This window comes from Lepus europaeus, chromosome 8 (assembly GCF_033115175.1).
Source record: "Lepus europaeus isolate LE1 chromosome 8, mLepTim1.pri, whole genome shotgun sequence".
NCBI classification, from domain to species: domain Eukaryota; kingdom Metazoa; phylum Chordata; class Mammalia; order Lagomorpha; family Leporidae; genus Lepus; species Lepus europaeus.
Window position 1 is genome coordinate 120,514,084 of NC_084834.1, and position 18,543 is coordinate 120,532,626.

Here is an 18,543-nt window from a genome sequence, read left to right on the forward strand (position 1 = left end):
CCAAACCAGCTTCCTGCTAACGTATACCCGGGAAGGCAGCAGATGATGACTGAAAAGCACATGGGTTTCTTGGGCCGGTGCTGTGGCGCAGCAGGTTAATGCCCCAGCCTGAAGTGCCGGCATCCCATATGGGTGCTGGTTTGAGACCTGGCTGCTCCACTTCTGAACCAGCTCTCTGCTGTGGCCTGGGAAAGCAGAAGATGGCCCAGGTGCTTTGGCCCCTCCTCCCACGTAGGAGACCCAGAAGAGGCTCCTGGCTCCTGGCTTTGGATTGGCGCAACTCCAGCCGTTATGGCCAATTGGGGAGCGAACCATTGGATGCAAGACCTCTCTCTCTCTCTCTCTCTGCCTCTCCCCTAACTCTGTCTTTCAAATAAAAAAAAAAATAGTACATGGGTCCCTAGTACCCAGATGGATGACCTCCTAGATTGAGCTCCTGACTCTTGACTTTGGCCTGGTCCAACCTTGGTTGTTGTAGGCACTTGGGGAGTGAGCTAATGGAGCTGGCTAGTGAGCTAGTCTCTATTTCTTTCTTTAAAATAAAATGAAAATTCAACATTTTTTAAAAAGAAAATTTATAATCTCCTAAATACTCATTTATTTCAAAACAGAGAACACCTAATTTCATTATGATGTTTGCCAGAAAAATCCTGACAAAGAATCTAGTAGTCAAATCTAATTGTCAAAATCTTATAGACAAAAAGTAAATTATTCGGAGCTGGTGTTGTGGCACAGCAGGTAAAGCCTCCTCCTGTGATGCTGGCATCCCATATCGGTGTCGGTTTGTGTCCTGGCTTCTCCACTTCTAATCCAGCTCCCTGCTAACAGCCTGGGAAAAGTAGCAAAAGATGGCCCAAGTGCTCAGGCCCCTGCCACCCATGAGGGAGACCTGAATAAAGCTCCTGGCCTTGGCCTGGCCCGGAGCCGGCTGCTGTGGCCATCTCGGGAGTGAACCAGAAGATGTGGAAGATCTCTTTCTCATTAACTCTTTCAAAATAAATACACAACTCTTAAAAAAAAGTAAAAGTAAATTATTCTAGGGGTAAGCCTTTGGCCTAAAGAACCACTGTCTTTTCAGAGTGCCTGGGTTCAAGTCTCAGCTCCGCTCCTGATTCTAGCTTCCTGCTGCTATGCCCCCTTGGCGGCAGCAGGTGACGGCTCCAGGAGCTGGGTGCCTGACACCCATGTGGGAGAGGTCCCAGTTCTTGGTTTCTGCTTGACCCAGCTCTGGCTACTGCGGTATTTTGCAGATGGGCTGGTGGATGGGAGGTAGCCCCCCTTTCTCTGTCTCTAAAGCAACTTCTTCAAACGGACACAAGAATACAGGCAGTGAATGGTAAAGCGAAACACTCAGAGCAAAGCTCAAGACAAAGACACGAGAGACAACTTCTCTTTAGCACGTACCCTCTCAAACTCAAGGTTTTTGGAATTCAGTTGTTGGGTTGTAACATCTTTGCCTGAATCTAACTTAATGCAAAGCTCTCTCAGAGACGACAGATCACTCAACGCCGCTGCTTTCTCATTTTCCCGAAGTCTCAGGTCTTCTTCTAATCTAGACATGGCCTTGGCCATGGATGAGATTTGGGATTCGTATGCATGATGTGCATTTATGTGCTGAAGGAAGAAACATCACAAAGTTAGACACAAACCAATAATTTTAGGGCTTGAATCTGCACAGCCACAACCTTAGAAATATATGAATTTCTGCATTTTCAAAAATACCTCAGGAAGTTCCTTATTTACAGCTGGCCTATTTAATGCTTAACAAAAAGAACTGTGTGTAATTATTAATCATGGCAACTAAGTACCTCATGTATACAACTGCAAGGTGTAGAGGTGAAAATTACGGTGTCAGGGTGCTGTGAAGAGATTTTTTGAAGTTACATTTAATTTTTCCTTTCTAAGTTTCCTGCAAGGAGCAGGCACTTGGCCTAGCAGTTAAGACACTAACCAGGATGCCTGTGTCTTGTGTCAGGAGCCTGGATTGGATTTCCAGCTCGAGGTCCTGATTCCAGCTTCCTGCTAGTAGAAGACAGGAAGAAGGGATGGGAGGCAGCAGGGGCAGCTCAAGCAACTGGGTTCCTGCCATCCACCTGAGGGACCTAGACTCGGTTTCTAGCTCCTGGCTTTGGGCTCCCAATCTTGGCTGCTATGGGCCTGAACCCTGGAAACTCTTTTGTGTCTCTGTCTCTCAGCTCCTGGTTCTCAAATAAACAAATAAATTAATATATTTTAAAAATTCTGTTATCTTGCTATTTCAACAAAAAGTAACATAGATGTTTTATTGCTCTCCAACCAGTTGTCCTTAAATTCATAATTTCAAAAATGAGATTTAGTTTAAAACTAAATATCTGAAGTAATATATAAATTTATTAATAAAACTTTGTATGATAATAATAACCTTAAGTTAGCAAGGAGCTGGACAAGAAGTGGCACAGCCAGGACTCAAACCAGTGCGCGTATGAGATGCTAGCACTGCATGCCCCACTAGCACCAGTTTCAATATCCAAAAGTTGGAAACAAACCAAAAAGATGAATGGCCTGGGGCCAGTGATGTGGTACAGTGGACTGAAGCAGCCACATGTGACACTCGCATGCCGTACGGGAGGCGGTTCAAGGTCTGGCTGCTCCACTTCCAATCTGGCTCCCTGCTGATGTGCCTGGAAGGTAGAAGACGGCCCAACTACTGGGGCTCCTACCACTCGTGTGGAAGATCCAAACTGAGTTCCAGGCTCCTAGCTCAGCCATTTGGAGAGTGAACCAGAAGATGAAGATCTCTGTATCTCCCCGTCTTTGCCCCCTCTGTAACTCTGCCTTTAAATAAATAACTAAATCTTTTTAAAAAAATTAACGGATAAACAAAATGTGGCATATACATATAATGTAATATCATTCAGCCTTGAAAAAGGAACGGAATTCTGACACATGCTACACCATGAATGAACCCTGAAGTGAACCTTAAGATTCAGTGAAATAAGCCAGTTACACAGGTCAAATATTGTGTGGTCCCAATCATATAAGGGACCCAGAGTGGTCAAACTCATAGAGCCCAGAAGTGGAATGGTGGTTGCCAGGGGTCAGGGTGGGGACAACAAAGAACTGTTGATTCCTGAGTACACTTTTAGTGGGGGAAGCTACACAGTACTGAAGACAGATAATGACAGTTTGCACAACACTGTAAATGTACTTCATGCCTGAAAACCATACACGTTAAAATGGCAGATTTGATGTTACGCATATTTTACTATCGTAAAAAAAAGTAATGGGATTCCTAAGCAAATTGTTAGAATCAATGACAAAAAATTACTACTGTATTTATCAATGCCTACAACCTCCCTGCGGTGAAAGATCTTTGAACGTTTTCCATCTTACTAAATAATGTCTTTACAGAACAAGTGAATGTGTTACCTCCTGAATTTCTTTTTCTAGAAGTTCCACTCTTTCTCGAAGGTGTCTCCTCTCTGTGTCAATAGAAAGAAGCTCCAGCCGGACTGAACTGCTCACCCCCTCAGCCTGGTGGGCTTTGACTTCCCAGTCTTCAGCACGGTTATGAAGCATCTGGAATTTGTCTAACAAATCTTGATTTTCCTTTTCCTGGTCCAAACATAAATTGTTCTTAAGTTAGTAAGTTGCCGGAACACCATATCATACACACACCCACTGGATACTCTACTTATCTATTAGAAAACAGCAGGTATGTGTACAGGTGTGACACTAATATCCCTGGGGAAATTCAAAAACTTACTTAATAGTGAAGAAGGGATAAACAAACAAGAAAAAGTTTTAAAAAACGGGTCATAAATCTACCCTAACAATGTTTTTACCTTAGAAGCCATTAAGGTCTCCCATCGTGATACTTCAGTTATATAATTATGAACTCGATTTTTCATTTCTTCTTTTTCTTGTACTGATGCTTCTAATTCCAGTGAGATTTCCTATAAACCAGAAATTAAAGACAAATCTAAAACAACCACAGCACCAACTGAGTTGTTTCTATTCAAATAGCCTCTTTAGAATTAGCGATTAAGAGAGTATAGCTGTCTTCTTAGAATTGTACCTATGAAATACATGAAATCTGTCCTCTTTATAGTAATAAAAATTTAAAAACTCTTTGAAATTATCTGATGGATATTATAAACTCTGATTTAAAAAAATAAAGTAGGAATAAAGGGAAACTGTTCTACATGTTATCATTACATATTTTTCCTGGCTGATACCGACTTTTAAAAAAAAATTTTTTTTTAATATGAGAGACAAAGAGATAGAAGGAAAGGTAGACAGACAGAGCTCCCAATCACTGGTTTACTCCCTAAATGCCCTCTACAGCTAGAGTTGAATCTAGGTGCTGGGAGCTCCATCCAGGTCTCCCACATGAGTGGTGGGGATCAAACTACTCAAGGCATTCATTACCTGTTAGGTGTCAGGGTCTGCCCTGGAGACAGGAATTGACCCACATACTCTGACGGTGGCTGTGGATATCCTAACCTGCATCTTAACTCACTAGGCCAAACAAAGGCTGCTGATGCTGACTTTTGATCAAACTACACATCTCCCACAACAGACCTCATCATATCTATCTGGCATTTCCACTAAAGGCTAGTTATAGTCATGGGGCTGAAATCTGAAAACAATCAACATACCAACAATATACTTTATCCTGTATAGTAATGAAACTTTTAAAAAACATATAAAATATTTAAAACAGGACAATCATGGTCTTCCTGGTATAACCCTTTAATAAACCAGCACAAACAAAACTGATACCTTTCAGTATGTGCCATTCAAAATATTCACCAGCTTATTTACCAGTATGCCTCTAGGCCAATGGGAGCAAACACAATAATTAGAATGATCATGGGTCTTCAAAACACAGAAACTCTGCCTTGAGAGTTTTGCTGAGGTCCTCCCCAGAAAGACGGCATGGCCTCTGCCACAGGCAGCTCCACGCTCCTAGCTTTACGCTCCCTCCAACAAAGGCCAGAATGGTGAGGAGACTACAGCTAGTTAACAGACAGCCGGTGATCTCCAGCAGGGTTCCACACGACATTTCTTGATACCCTGAGAAACATCATACTCCTCCCCCTCCTTTTTTGAAAGATTTATTTATTTGAAAGGCATAGTTACAGAGAGGCAGAGAGAGAGAGAGAGAGAGAGAGAGAGAGAGAGAGAGAGGCAGAGGCGGTGGGGGGTGTCTTTCATCTGCTGGTTCACTCTCCAGATGGCCACAACGACTGGAGCTGCACTGATCCAAAGCCAGGAGCCAGGAGCTTCTTCCAGGTCTCCCACACGGGTGCTGGGGCCTAAGGACTTGGGCCACCCTCTACTGCTTTCCTAGGCCACAGCAGAGAGCTGGATTGCAAGTGGAGCATCTGAGACTTGAACTGGAGCCCATATGGGATGCCAGCACTGCAGGCAGTGGCTTTACCCGCTACACAGCGCCGGCCTCAACATCCTTACACTCCTTAAGGAATTATTTATGTGGCCTAAATATTAAACCATTAAATTTGAGAAAAAACCATTCAGAACTTGAATACTTAGCAAGCAATGACTAGGTACTGTAATACCGTTGAAGTCCACACACTGATCTCACACCTGGTTTTCTCTTGCCATTGTAGCCAGATCATCTTGTAATCTTCTGTTTTCCTTAAAAGCCATGTCTCTGGATCTTCCAACTTCATCGAGTTCCTTGTGAGCCGCATCCAGCTGGCGCCGGAGGCTGCTCACCTCCCGGTCTCGATTACTCAGGGTTTCCTTTAGCTGGCTGTTGAATAAGTCAAGTGCAAACAATAAAGAAAGGTTTTTGGAAAGTTGTGGTTCATTAACAGAAAATTGTTTTAATCTGCACTGAGTATACTAAGAATACAAGAAATTAGACCCACTGCACTGGCACTGATTAGTTAGGTAAAGCAGATATTTTAAGCTCTATCAATCTTACATAAATGCAGTCATAAAATAAATGTATTATTCCAAAAACTTAAAAATCATAGGAAACTTCCAAATGTAAGAGTAAACCACACAGGGGCCAGCACCATGGCACAGAGGGTTAAGCCACCACCAGCAATCCTGGCATTCCATATGGGTGTCAGTTTGAGTCCCAGCTGCTCCACTTCTGATCCAGCTCCCTGCTGATGCACCTGGGGAAAGCAGCAGAGCATGGCCCAGTGCTTCCACATGGGAGGCCTGGAAGAAGTTCCAGGCTCCTGGTTATTGCCTGGCATAGACCTGGCCTTTGCAGCCATTTTTGGAGTGAACCAGAGGATGGAAGATCCCGATTCTCCTCTCCCCCTTTCTCTCTGTCTCTGTCTCTCCCTCTCTCTCTCAAATTCTGAGGCCTTTCAAATCTTTTTTTTTTTTTTTTCCAGAGACCAAACATTATTGGCAAATACTTCATAAATGTTTACCTCTCCACTGACATTTCTCCAAGCGACCTACAGTCTCCCTGGACAGACACAGAGCAGACACAGGAAGTTAACTGTTCTAACAGTGTTCACGACAGGGTTAGATGGAGCACAACTCAAGACTGGCTGCTAATGTCATCCGAGCTTTAACCATTAGGGTCTTAACAGGGTAATTACATGCAAACGAAGAGTAGGCAGGCAGGCAGGTAAGAGAGCTAGTAAGGCCCAAGTGTTAGATGTGGAGGACAGAGGAAGGGAAAAAGGTAAAGAGGGGAACTTATTTCAAACAAGAGACTTGAGGAAATGATGCTCCCATTGGCAATAATGGAAAACTTGAGAAAATAATTCTCTTATTGCTGGATCTAAATAAATAAAGCCATAGTCACTGAAAATTTAAAAAAAAAATGAGACTCCATCTCACTACTTACTTACTTCATAGATTTATCAAACTCTGAGACAGTTATCTTCATCTGAGCAATAGTTTTTTCCTATAGAAACCATAAAAATATATGAGATTCTAAACCACCCATATAAAAATGTCATCAAGTTATGAACTTTGTCACATTTATACAGTTCAAACATACAGTTCAATTATACTAATCAGGCATAGAAAGCCAGCTCCAGGGAAACATGTTTCCACATGCCAAGTACTTTACATATAGGCATGTTTCCATGTTTTCACTCACCCTAAAAACTAGCATGATTTCCTTAAGTTTAATAAAATCTAACAAAATCACATTCTGGAAATAGAGAAAAATCACATTTTGCAGGTTCAAAGAACTGGGATAAAATGAAATTTACTGGCGGACACGGCTCTGTGTCTTGGGAACTTGAGCACAGATGATAAGCACTGCCTACACGAAACAGAACCAAGGAACCTTTCCTGTCAGATGCTGGAAAGTCAGAAGGAACAGTCACCCACTTTACTAGCGAGGTTTTCTTGCAAGTTTGCAATCTTTTCTGTCTTCTCGTCTACAGTCTCCTGAAGAAAGTCCTTTTCTTTATCAATGACACCAATGGTCTTTTTCATGACATGGACCTCCTCATCCTGTGAAGTCATCTTAAGGTTTAATTTATCTGTAAACGGAAACAAACATTTGTCAGACAAAATATATCCGGAGGAGCAGAAATGGAATCTAACAACACTTACCTATTTGTTCCTCCAGAATTTTAATTTGTGCTTGGGCTGAATCAAGTTCACCTCTTTTTATGGCGAGTCGGTGCTGACAGTCATCAAGTGACCGCTCTAGCTGCTCATTTACTCTCCTAAAGAATCAGTGGACAAAAACAAATGGTATTCTTTATCTCTCAGAGAAACAATTCTTTTACACGAGAGGTCTTAAAAAGTATACTGGTTTCTTATTTTTAAAGTTTCGTTTCTTTTTTTTATTTTAAAGCTCTTCCAGTATAATCAATGGCATTATATTACATATTATAATTTCTTGCTCTCCACCATTCTTCTCCAAAATGGTTCCATTTTCCTAAAAATAATATGGTATAAAAATCAAATTAATTGTGTACTCTCTTCTAGGGGCTTCTTGGTAGCTTTATACTCTTCTCAGTTTCCTAATTGCAACTTCCTTTCCCTCAAATACTATTTCCAGTAGCAGAGGCCAAGGAAAGTCCTGTTCTTTCAGGATGGCCTGGTGCATGGAAGGACTGTCTGTAAAGCCTGACCATCCTGACCTGTGAGCTTCCCGTCTGCGTCTAACTCTGACTTCCTGGGTGAGTGGTCAGCGAGAAGCCACAGTGAGCAGGGGAAGCATGCACTCCCTGGAGTGCAGCAGGGACTTAACAGGAAAGTCTAGCTTTGGGAAGCACAAGAAACCTGGCTGCACAGTGGCCTAGGGGTGGGCCATACAGACTTCTCAGAGGAATCTGTTAGTGATCAGTACGGTGGTTTTGGGAAGCACTGTGCCTGGAGGCTGCAACAGCATCCATCAGCGCTCCAGGAATGGATTCCTGTCTTCGGAATGCTTTTAGCCCTGACCTGGGAGTGCTTAACCCAACCTTCCTGGAAAGATGAGGCTGTCCCTCGACAGAGAGCGAGAGAAAGAGAGAGACAGAGAGAGCGAGAAAGAAACAAAGAAAGGCAGGCACAACTCAACCATGTCAGAAGAACAGCACATTCTTTATAGCAATTTTACTCTACAATATTATGCGAGGTGCAGGTGTCCGCACTCGACACGTAACTGGCTCCTCAAAGCCAGAGCTGCTACTCTGTGAGCTATAACAGACTGGTATTGTATAGACATTAGCTCACTTATTCCCAGAACAGGCCATCATCAGGAACCACTATCCCAATTTGACAGAAACAAGTCATGTGACCAAGATCACACAGTTAGCAAAGGTAAAGAAAACAGGCAGATGTACAAAGGGGACCAATGTCTCTGAGGTGGAAGAGAAAATGTCGGGAAGCTACACGGAACCTGAGGTGGAATGGCTCAGAGCCCTGACACTGGGGGCTGCCCTGCCTGCCATTCTAGTAGAAATGAGAAGACCTCTCGACACCTAACTTCCTGAGCAGGGCGACTGCCTAATAAAAGTGGGGCTGATAAAGGAAGCAGGATAACATCTTGATTGACATGATACTTCAGAAAGTTCATGGAAAATGGAATAAAAAGTTAAATTTATTTTAATGCTGATTTTTTTGAAATTTGCTATAATTTGAATATGATTTGGCTCCTAATGCAGAAATTGAATCCATAAAGTCATAAGTTAAGAGTATTTGGAGGGTGGAGACAGGTGAGCCTCAGGAGGTCCTTAGGTCATGAGGCATGCCCTGGGAAGGTCATTCTTGTCAGAGGGTTGATCAGACAAGCCAAGTCACACCAATCGAGCTGTCCGCTTCCTGGCTCCCCATGTAATGCTTCCACGTGCCCTGCAGTGTCACCAGATGGCTGAGCCAACGGGGCCCACCCAATCTGCGACTATGAACCTCCAAAACTCAGGGCCAAAACAAATCTCCTTTACAAGAGGCTTCTTACAGGCATTTTTTATAGTGACGAACAGTTGACAAATATAAAATTTATGCATAGTTTTTTCATAATATGCTTTTTCCATGAGTTTTCTGAAGAACTCTCAAACATATAAAGGAAACTCTTGGGTGAGTCCTAAAAATAGCTTTGCCTTTTTATAATCTACAAGAAGGGGACATTGGATCAGACCCTGGAAGTAACTCTTGTGACTCAAGGACTGCTACTAAGATAAAGGCCAATCCACCGAAAGAAGTAAGCTTCAAGGCTCATGGGGCAGAAGAGTTGAGTGCCTACTCTGTTACTTATGAATCATTGTGTTTGGAAAAGACATTTTGAGAACTAAGTAGTTAGGGAAAAGAAAAGAGGACCGTTTTCTTAGCTTCAGAGTTGCTCTACTCATAGCAAAGGAATGACGGCTTCCCCCAGAGAACGAGGCACTGAAATGGAACTGAGGGTCTGGCTCTTCACTTAGACACTGTGCTTGGGGAGCTTCAACTCTGACCCACCTTGCTGAGCAGCACATTACCTCACACGGAGCGACGCATGCTCTCATTTTAGGGGACAAAAATAAGTATTTCCCTTCATGGTAGGAGCATATTTTATATCAAGATAGCATTTTAAAGGTCCTTTATTCATAAGAAGTGTCAAAGTTCTAAAACAGTGCTAAAGTTCCACTTAAGAGAGGTAGGGCTGGAATTTTAGGGGGTTACTGGAAAAAAGAAACTGATGTGGCATCCCTATCTTTAAATTTCCACGACAGTCTATGGTTATGGTTCACCACCAGTGGGAAGAACAATTAGGATTTCTTTTTCTATTTTAAATTTAGGTTTCTGCAAGGTGATGATGACTTATTGTAACTGGCAGCCCTAGTTCCCTTGGTCTTTTCTATCCTAGTGCCATGAATACCTCAGTTACTCTGTCAGAGCTCTGGCTCCTCTTCCTGCCTTAGTCAAAGAAGAAATATTAGGAATATTAGGAATGGCCACAAGATAGTCTTTAGGTGTCCTGGCTAATCGGAAATGGCTCTAAATTGCCTTGCCAAATAAGTATGTCTCAAGGGAGACAAGTTGCAATTGGTTTTCTGAATACATGTAAACAGATCCTAGGATAGCAACCGCTACCTGTGGCATAAGCACAACTCCAACTGGAGTTCATGGCTCATTCCAGGAGAAACTGCTATAGCATTTATTAGACTCTGAGTAAGCATATAACTGTCTGATTTTGAATAACATGCATAGAAAAGACTAAGCTAAGTTGATAACAGTCTGACAGAATTTTGAGCCACAGGAATCTCATTTTAGATTTATATTTAGAGCATCAGGGCTAAGCAAGTGTGAGGGTTAAGGATGTTTACCATGGGGGACTGAGAACAGTTACTTGTCTAACTAGGCTGAAAACAATCTATCTTCAGTAGGGGTCAGCAAAGTGTGGTCCACTAATTTTTTAAGAACAGAGAGCTAGGAGCCAGTGCCATGGCATAGTGGGCTCAGCCTCTGCTGGTGGCGCTGGCATCCCATATGGACATCTTCATGTCCCGGCAGCCCCACTTCCAGTCCAGCTCTCTGCTGGTGGTCTGGGAAAGCAGAGGAAGATGGCACAAGTGCTTGGGCCCCTGCACCCACCAAAGCTCCTGGCTCCTGGCCTAGGATGGCCCAACTTCAACTATTGCAGCTCTATGGGGAGTGAACCAGAGGATGGAAGACTTTTCTCTCTGTCTCTCCTTCTCTCTCTCTGTAACTCTCTCAGATAAGTAAATAAATCTTAAAAAAAAAAAAAAAAAGAGAGAGCTAGAATGTTTTATACAGGCTTGCCATAAACTAACCTCATGCTTAAATGTCTGAAAAACACTTTGACAAATTATTTTGTGCCATATGAACTTATATGTCATTCAAATTTCAGTGTCCATAAAAAATGTTGTATTAGAACACAAGCACATTTCATTTATGCGTCAGCTCCAGCTACAATGGCAGAGTTAAGCAGGTGTGACAGTGACTGTATGGCCTGCATGTTGACTGTCTTTACAGAAAAGGGTTGCTGACCCTGGCTCCAGAGACTGGGGGCATCCCCTCGGGGCTAACAGACCATCTCTTCTGGGACAGAGGAGCTCCCTCACAGCTGTGGGGCGCTGATGTGGGGCATACAATGCCAGGTGTCATTAAGGGCTACAATTCAAGGGAGACAACAGCCAAGATTCTGGATCACTTCCTCTGATGCCACACCAGAAAACTGGACAAAGACCTTCTGGGTGGACAATTAGAGGCTGTGCTTGCCAGAGAAAACTGGTGTGGTGGCGCTTGAAAGTGTGCGCAGTCCCGGCCGAGCCCCCGACACAGCGCAGCCCCGGCCGAGCCCCTAACACAGCGCAGCCCCGGCCGAGCCCCCGACACAGCACAGTCCCGGCCGAGCCCCTGACACAGCGCTCCTGTCCCAACCAGACACACCCAGTTCTTGGTCTTACTTTAGTTGCCTGATCATCTGGGAACACTTCTTCCTTTTCCTAATTATTCCCGTGATTCTCACTTCTGCTCTATTTATCTTACTATAGATGCTTTTGTGAGTCTTGGTTTTTGTACATTCCATCTGCATCATTTTCCCCTCAACATTTCCTTCTGTCCTCCTGAGCTCTAGGTAAGTTCTTGACTTGGCTTCTGATTTCACCAACTCAGTTTTCTGCAGTAGCCAATCTACTGTTTGCTGATCCTCCAGTTTTGTTAACCATTAAAAAAAATGTTGCTGCTTCATGACTGATAGTTTCATAGGTTCAATGTCTTGCTGACATCTTGACAACTTTTCCTGATTTTTATTGCCAATTTAATTTAGAGACAGCTATTTCCTGTGACTTTTCAGAATAAGGCCCTGCTTATCTTTTTAATTATGCAAGAGCCCAGTCCAGAAAACACTTAACTTTGTCAGCTTTCTGCTTCCCTGAGTCTCTTTTGTTTTAAATTGCTACCCAAGATCTCAACGTGAGCACTCTGCCTTATTGTCACTCTCTGTATCTCCATGTAAGTGATCCAAGCCTTTTGATTTTATGTAAGAATGTTCCTTAAATCTAGCCTCTGTTCACCAAATTCACTGTCATTCTTTCAGTCTAGACCCTTGGTCTAAATTATTTGCCATCAGCCTCTCCATCTTCAAATCCATGTTTCAGGTTCCCACCAGAGTTTGTATCCTAAGAGGCATGCTACCTGGACAGCCCTTGGTTGAAACTGTCTATTCCTGGGTGGGTGTTTGGTGCAGCAGGTTAAATCGCACCTTGGACACCCACACCCCATGTGGGAGTGCTGGTTTGAGCTCAGCTACTTCATTTCCAATCCATACCTGTGGATGATGACTCAAGTGCTTGAGTCTCTGCTGCCTACCAAAGACCCAGACTTGAGTTGTAGTTTCTGGCTGCAGCCTGGCCCAGCCCTGACTGTTGTGGGAATTTGGGAAGTGAACTAGCAGATGGAAGATCTCTCTCCTGAAAGATCTCTCTCCTTCTGTCTGTCTTTCCCTATCGCTGCCTTTCAAATCAAACGAAAATATTTGTTTTTAATTTCTAAGGTAGAAAGATTAAAAACAGGAGCTAGGGGCCAGCATCATAGAACAGTGTGTAAAGCCACAGCCTGTGATGCTTTCCCAAATGCCAGTTCTTGCGCTGGCTACTCCATTTCTGATTCAGCTCCACGCTCATGGCCTGGGGAAGCAGTGGAAGATGGCCTAAGTACTTGGGTCCCTGCATCCATATGAGAGACCCAGATGAAGCTCCTGGCTCCTGGATTCAACCTGGCCCAGCCCTGGCCATTGCAGCCATCTGGGAAGTGACCCAGCAGATAGAAGATCTATCTCTCTAACTCTTTCAAATAAATAAATATAATTTTCAGCAACCCTATGCTATGGAGTACAAATAAGCTAAAGTGTCCACTAATGGGAATTTAAAGGACATAGGTTCAAAATCTTGCTTGTAAGCCTATTAATCTGTGAAAGTTTTTTTTTTTTTTTTTTTTTGACAGGCAGAGTGGACAGTAGAGGGAGACAGAGAGAAAGGTCTTCCTTTTTGCCATTGGTTCACCCTCCAATGGCCGCCGCGGTAGGCACGCTGCAGCCGGCGCAACGCGCTGTTCCGATGGCAGGAGCCAGGTGCTTCTCCTGGTCTCCCATGGGGTGCAGGGCCCAAGCACTTGGGCCATCCTCCACTGCACTCCCTGGCCACAGCAGAGAGCTGGCCTGGAAGAGGGGCAACTGGGACAGGATCGGTTCCCCGACCGGGACTAGAACCCGGTGTGCTGGCGCCGCAAGGCGGAGGATTAGCCTGTTAAGCCACGGCGCCAGCCTTAATCTGTGAAAGTTTTAAAAATAGAGATATAAAACCTACCCAGATTTACTCAGCCACTTAGGGCCTCCAGCGGTCAGCCCCTACAGCAGTATTGTGCAAAGCCCTCATCTCGCTGCAAGGCCACCATGGGAAAGTACCATTCAAAGGGTCAGTCTAAAAACGCCACACCACGAACTTCACAGAACCACAAAAACGTTCCCAAAGGAGGAATCACAAGTTTCAGTAAACTTACCTAAGTGAGTTCATCTCTGACTTCTGATGAGATGAGTCACCGGCCACATGGCAAAGCTTTTGAGCTTGGAGTTTTGATTTGTTCTCTAATGAGTCTATTTTCTCTTTCATTAGTAACACTTCAGATTTTAATTCATATTTTTCATCTTCAAGCTAAAATTTAGATTTAAAAAAAATTAATAGGTACATATTTTTATTTTGCAAAGTAGGCACTTGTAATAATATTTCTAGAAGAAATATATTTACGTCCTGCATGTCAGCAGGAAAACTCATTTTCTCTTCTGCTATCAGTGAAGTAAAGGAAGAGAGAAAAAAGTAAAAACTGAAAAGAAAAGAACATCTCTACTACACCAACAAAACAAGAAGGGAAGCTGCCAACAGAGGAACTTCTGAAAATCACAGCAGAAAATCCCATAACCCAAACACAAAATGGGCAAGACTGAAAAAGGAAACTAAAGTTTCCCTGAAGGGCATAAAATATAACCTGACCTAATGTAAAAAACACCTATGTTTCTGAGTAGGAACACAGTATTCTAAATATATTAAAATTTCCTCAATTTTAATTTCAATGAAATGGCAACACAAATTCCAATGCGGGTGCCTTAAATTTTATTCCAAAATTCATTTAGGAGAAAAGTAAAGTTAAAAACCAGGAAAAAATTTGGGGGAAGAAGAATGCAGATGGTTTTGCCCTGGGAAGATACCAAAACACAAACCAGAAAGCTACTCCACCTGCAACAGCAGGCGTTTCACACTGAAGGAGGTAAGCAATCACGTGGAATCAGGGATGCTGTCGCAGTGTCCACTCACACCTCCTCCATGTTACACCCAACCCCACTGTGGCAACCCTGACTCTTCCAGATGGTGCTCATGTCCCTGAGGAGGCAGAGCCGACCCCAGCTGAGAACCACTGACCCACAGCAACCACAGTAGCAGACCACCATGAAGATGCTCAATGCACAGATACCAAGTAGAGGGACAGGGTCGCGGCAGGCACAAGGACACTGGTTCAAAATCAATACTGATGCTCCTCAATAAACCCACTGTAAGCTGAAGAGCTCGTGAGTCAAAGCCACATTTAACACATTTCCCTACAGAACACCCTCGCTTAGCAACCAGGACACTGCAGAGGGCCCACTGCTTCCCCTGGTGATCCCAGGGCTGACCGGCAGCTGCTGCTGCCCTACCTGAGCCGTGAGAGGATGCCATGGCATAAGGCTAGCTTGAGGAAAGACCAAACTTCAAAGTCATGGTCCTATTGTTTCTGCATCATCATAAAGTTGAAAATCTAGTTGAACTTTCTTAAGTTGAGGTTCTATGTATACACTGGGATTCTCAGACTCCAGGTACCTCCTACCTCATTCTAAAAGTTTTCTTAGAAACAAAAAAATATAACCAAAAATAAAATAAATAAAAACCCACAAATACACAATTAAAAAACTAAAATCCATAAAGGGTTAGGCAACGAAGTTGTAATTTCCCAGAAAGTAAACAAAAGCCAAAATGATGATAAGAACCTTATGGAATCTCTTCAGGAAGTCTAAAACCATCAGTAAAAAAGTTCTAGAGACACAGAATACAGAAGTAGAGGGGAAGATATTACTCAAGAAATTGAAAACAAGACAATGATCAAATCTTCAAACCTTTCCAAATGTCTGAGAACCAGGAAACAGCACAGCACCTGACATCCGACAAACATTTAAAGACAATGTGGATAACATTCAAAATTTTTAGTGAAAACTAATTTTCTCTGGGGCCAACGTTATGGCATAGCAGGTAACATCGCCTGCAATGCTGGCACCCCATATGGGTGCCAGTTCGAGTCCCAGCTGCTCCTCTTCCAATCCAGTTCCCTACTAATGGCCTGGGAAAAGAAGCAAAAGATGGCCTGACTGTATGGCCCCTGCCACCCACATGGGAGACCCGGATGAAACTCCTGGCTCCTGTTTCAGCCTGGCCCGGCCCTAGCTGTTATGGCCATCTGGGGAGTGAACCAGTGGATGGAAGATCTCTCTCCCTCTCTCTCTCTGTGACTCTGACTTCAAATAATATCTTTGAAAATTAAAAAAAAAAGAAAAAGAATTTTCCAATTTAGATTTCCATATACCTAGCCAAATTGTAAATCAAACATGTTTAAGACATTTTCAGACACCTAGAATACCAAAAAATGGCCACTGTGCATTCCTTCCCAGGAACATCTGGAGAAGCTGCTTCAGTAGCACGAAGGACCAAACCAAGACAGAAGAAATCGTGGGACTGGACACAGGGCGGAAGGGAAAGCCGCACGCCCACCGTGGGCAGGAAGATGGAAAGTCAAGGAGGGGCGTCTCCCTGTCTCAACTAGCACGCTGACATGGGCGCTCAAAAAGTACTGAATGGCAGGCGGCAGCTACTGGACTCCTGACAAAATACACTATGGGTTCAACGTCGGAAACAAAAACAAAAGAAGGGCAATGCTTCATTTCAGGGTAGAGACAATCTACAAGCAACAAAGAAATCGTGTCCTACTTGGCGTGGTTGAGCAGCTTCAGCCACGGTAACACACAGTTCTGAAGTGAGTAGCGGGCAATAAGGGAGGACTGCCAAGGCCTCCTCCCACCAGGAAAGTCACCAGGGGGCGCTCAGGTCAGTACAGGTAGAGCCTGCAGCACCCGCGCACTGGTTAGGAACAGGGCGGTGAATGGCAGATGAGGTGTAAAGTTGAGCACAGTTGTCCTGGGGATGGGGAGGTGGGGAAGGGAACTGTTTTTGTGCATGAAAAGCCTTCCTGAACTCTGTGGGTGCATCTACACCAACAAGAGTTCATGTATGGGAAAACAAGAACAAAGTGACCATCTGGGTTTCCGTCAGCCCAGTTAACAAAACACTGCTGGGGAACAGCCCCGCCTCACACGGCCCTCCCTCTGCCCGTAGGAGCCACCTTCCTTGCGTTTCTTTCGTGTCTCTTACATGCGTGGAATCACACTGCATGTTTCCTTCAGCACCTTGCTTTTCTGGGGCCACACGCGTTCACGGGAGTCATCGGCTGTGTGGATGTCAGCGGCGCCTACTCACTGGATCACTCCACTGTGTGAATTACCATCACTCATCCACTTTACATGCAACTGACATCTACACTGATCTTGGTTTCTGGCAGGGAGTAAATATTTATGCTTTGTGGGCCCCATGGACTGTCACCCCACTGCACTGCAGCACCAAAGCACCACAGACAACCTATCAATAAGCACTTACAAAACGGACAGGAGGCTGCATTTGGCCTGGGGGCCACAGTCGTGCTGGGCCCTACCTAGGCTGCAAACCTAGAAAAGGAACTGTTGGCTTATAGGTTTTGCCTTTGCTAGAAAAGACTAGATTGTGCTATGATGGGCACAGTTTGTACCCCCAGGGGCCACAAGTATTTGCTAATACTTGTTAAAACTGTAAATTTCTGATGCCTGACAGAAAATTTCACTGTGGTTTTCATTCATATCTCCCCAATTACTGTGTCAGAACATCTGTTTATTAGCCATTTGTAAACCCTTCCTTGGCTAAGTATCTATTCACATCTTCTGCTGACCTGGGGAAAGCTAGTGTAAATATGTCATGAGTTGCATGCTCAATCAGCGGGTTTGTTTTTTTTTTTGATAATTTATAGTTATTAGGTGAAGCTGATTTTGTCACTGTGGCCCTATTTATCCACGTTTTTTCTTGAGGAAATAAACTTATTTGTGCTTGTGTTTTGTTCAGGAGCAAACACTCTGATACCAGACACTGGCTAGCTAGCTGTGGGATCCTGGGCAAATTTTCCCTCTGCCTCAGTTTCCTTACCTACAAAATGAGCAGGATATTAGCATTTACTTCATATGATTGCTGTGAGAATTAAAATTATATAAAATATTGAGAAAGTACCTGACATAGCAAAGTACCATGTAAATGCTGCTATTATTATTTATCCAAGATGATAAAAGATTTTCTCCTGCATTTCTTTAAAATACATCGTTGCTTTGGGGTAGGTTTTTGACCTGGTGGTTAAGACACTGGCCAAATGAATGACTGTTATCATCCCATATCATCAGAGTAGTTGGGTTTGGGTCCTAGCTTCAATATGTATTCTAGCTTCTAGCTAATGTGCACCCTGGAAGGCAGCGGGTGATGGCTTAAGCAGCTGTGTCCCTGTTACCACGTGGGAGACCTGGATGGGGTTTTGGTTCCCATCTTTGGCCTGACTCAGCCCTAGGTGTTGTAGGCATTTGGGGAGTGGACCAACATACTGGGGTGTCTCTGCCTCTCAAATTGAAAAAATAAAAAATAAAAAAGTAGAGATTTGAATATGCCAAGCTACAAGTAGACCTGAGCTAATGTGGGGTACAGCACATGTGCAGCAGGATCCTATTACTGAACGCGCATCCCCTTCCCCTGGACCTGGGTTTCTTTACAGATCAGGTTTCCTGCTATCTATAGGCTTGCTCACAACTGAGTTTTATCTCTGTCTTCAAATCCAAGCCTCAGTTACAGCTTTGAAGTCTCCAAGTCTGGGAGGGAGGGTGGGCCCAGCACCATGTTGCTCCTCTTTAAAATTGCTGTGTGATCTGCTCCTTGCGCCCATGTTATTGTTAGCAATTTTCTCCCTCTCTCTCTC

At 43.8% G+C, this 18,543-nt stretch overlaps 1 protein-coding gene across 4 annotated transcripts in view; it reads right to left on the reverse strand.

Annotated features, from left to right (window-relative positions):
- CEP135 (centrosomal protein 135) overlaps nucleotides 1–18,543 on the reverse strand; it is a 76,304-nt gene that overhangs the window by 11,115 nt on the left and 46,646 nt on the right. For all 4 annotated transcript variants that reach the window (XM_062198806.1, XM_062198803.1, XM_062198804.1 and 1 more), the window contains 8 exons: nucleotides 13,927–14,078; nucleotides 7,549–7,664; nucleotides 7,321–7,475; nucleotides 6,831–6,886; nucleotides 5,593–5,761; nucleotides 3,825–3,935; nucleotides 3,409–3,594; nucleotides 1,405–1,614 (listed from right to left, as the gene is read on the reverse strand). In XM_062198806.1, the coding sequence (XP_062054790.1) occupies nucleotides 1,405–1,614; nucleotides 3,409–3,594; nucleotides 3,825–3,935; nucleotides 5,593–5,761; nucleotides 6,831–6,886; nucleotides 7,321–7,475; nucleotides 7,549–7,664; nucleotides 13,927–14,078 (1,155 nt within the window). The remainder of the gene's footprint in view (nucleotides 1–1,404; nucleotides 1,615–3,408; nucleotides 3,595–3,824; nucleotides 3,936–5,592; nucleotides 5,762–6,830; nucleotides 6,887–7,320; nucleotides 7,476–7,548; nucleotides 7,665–13,926; nucleotides 14,079–18,543) is intronic.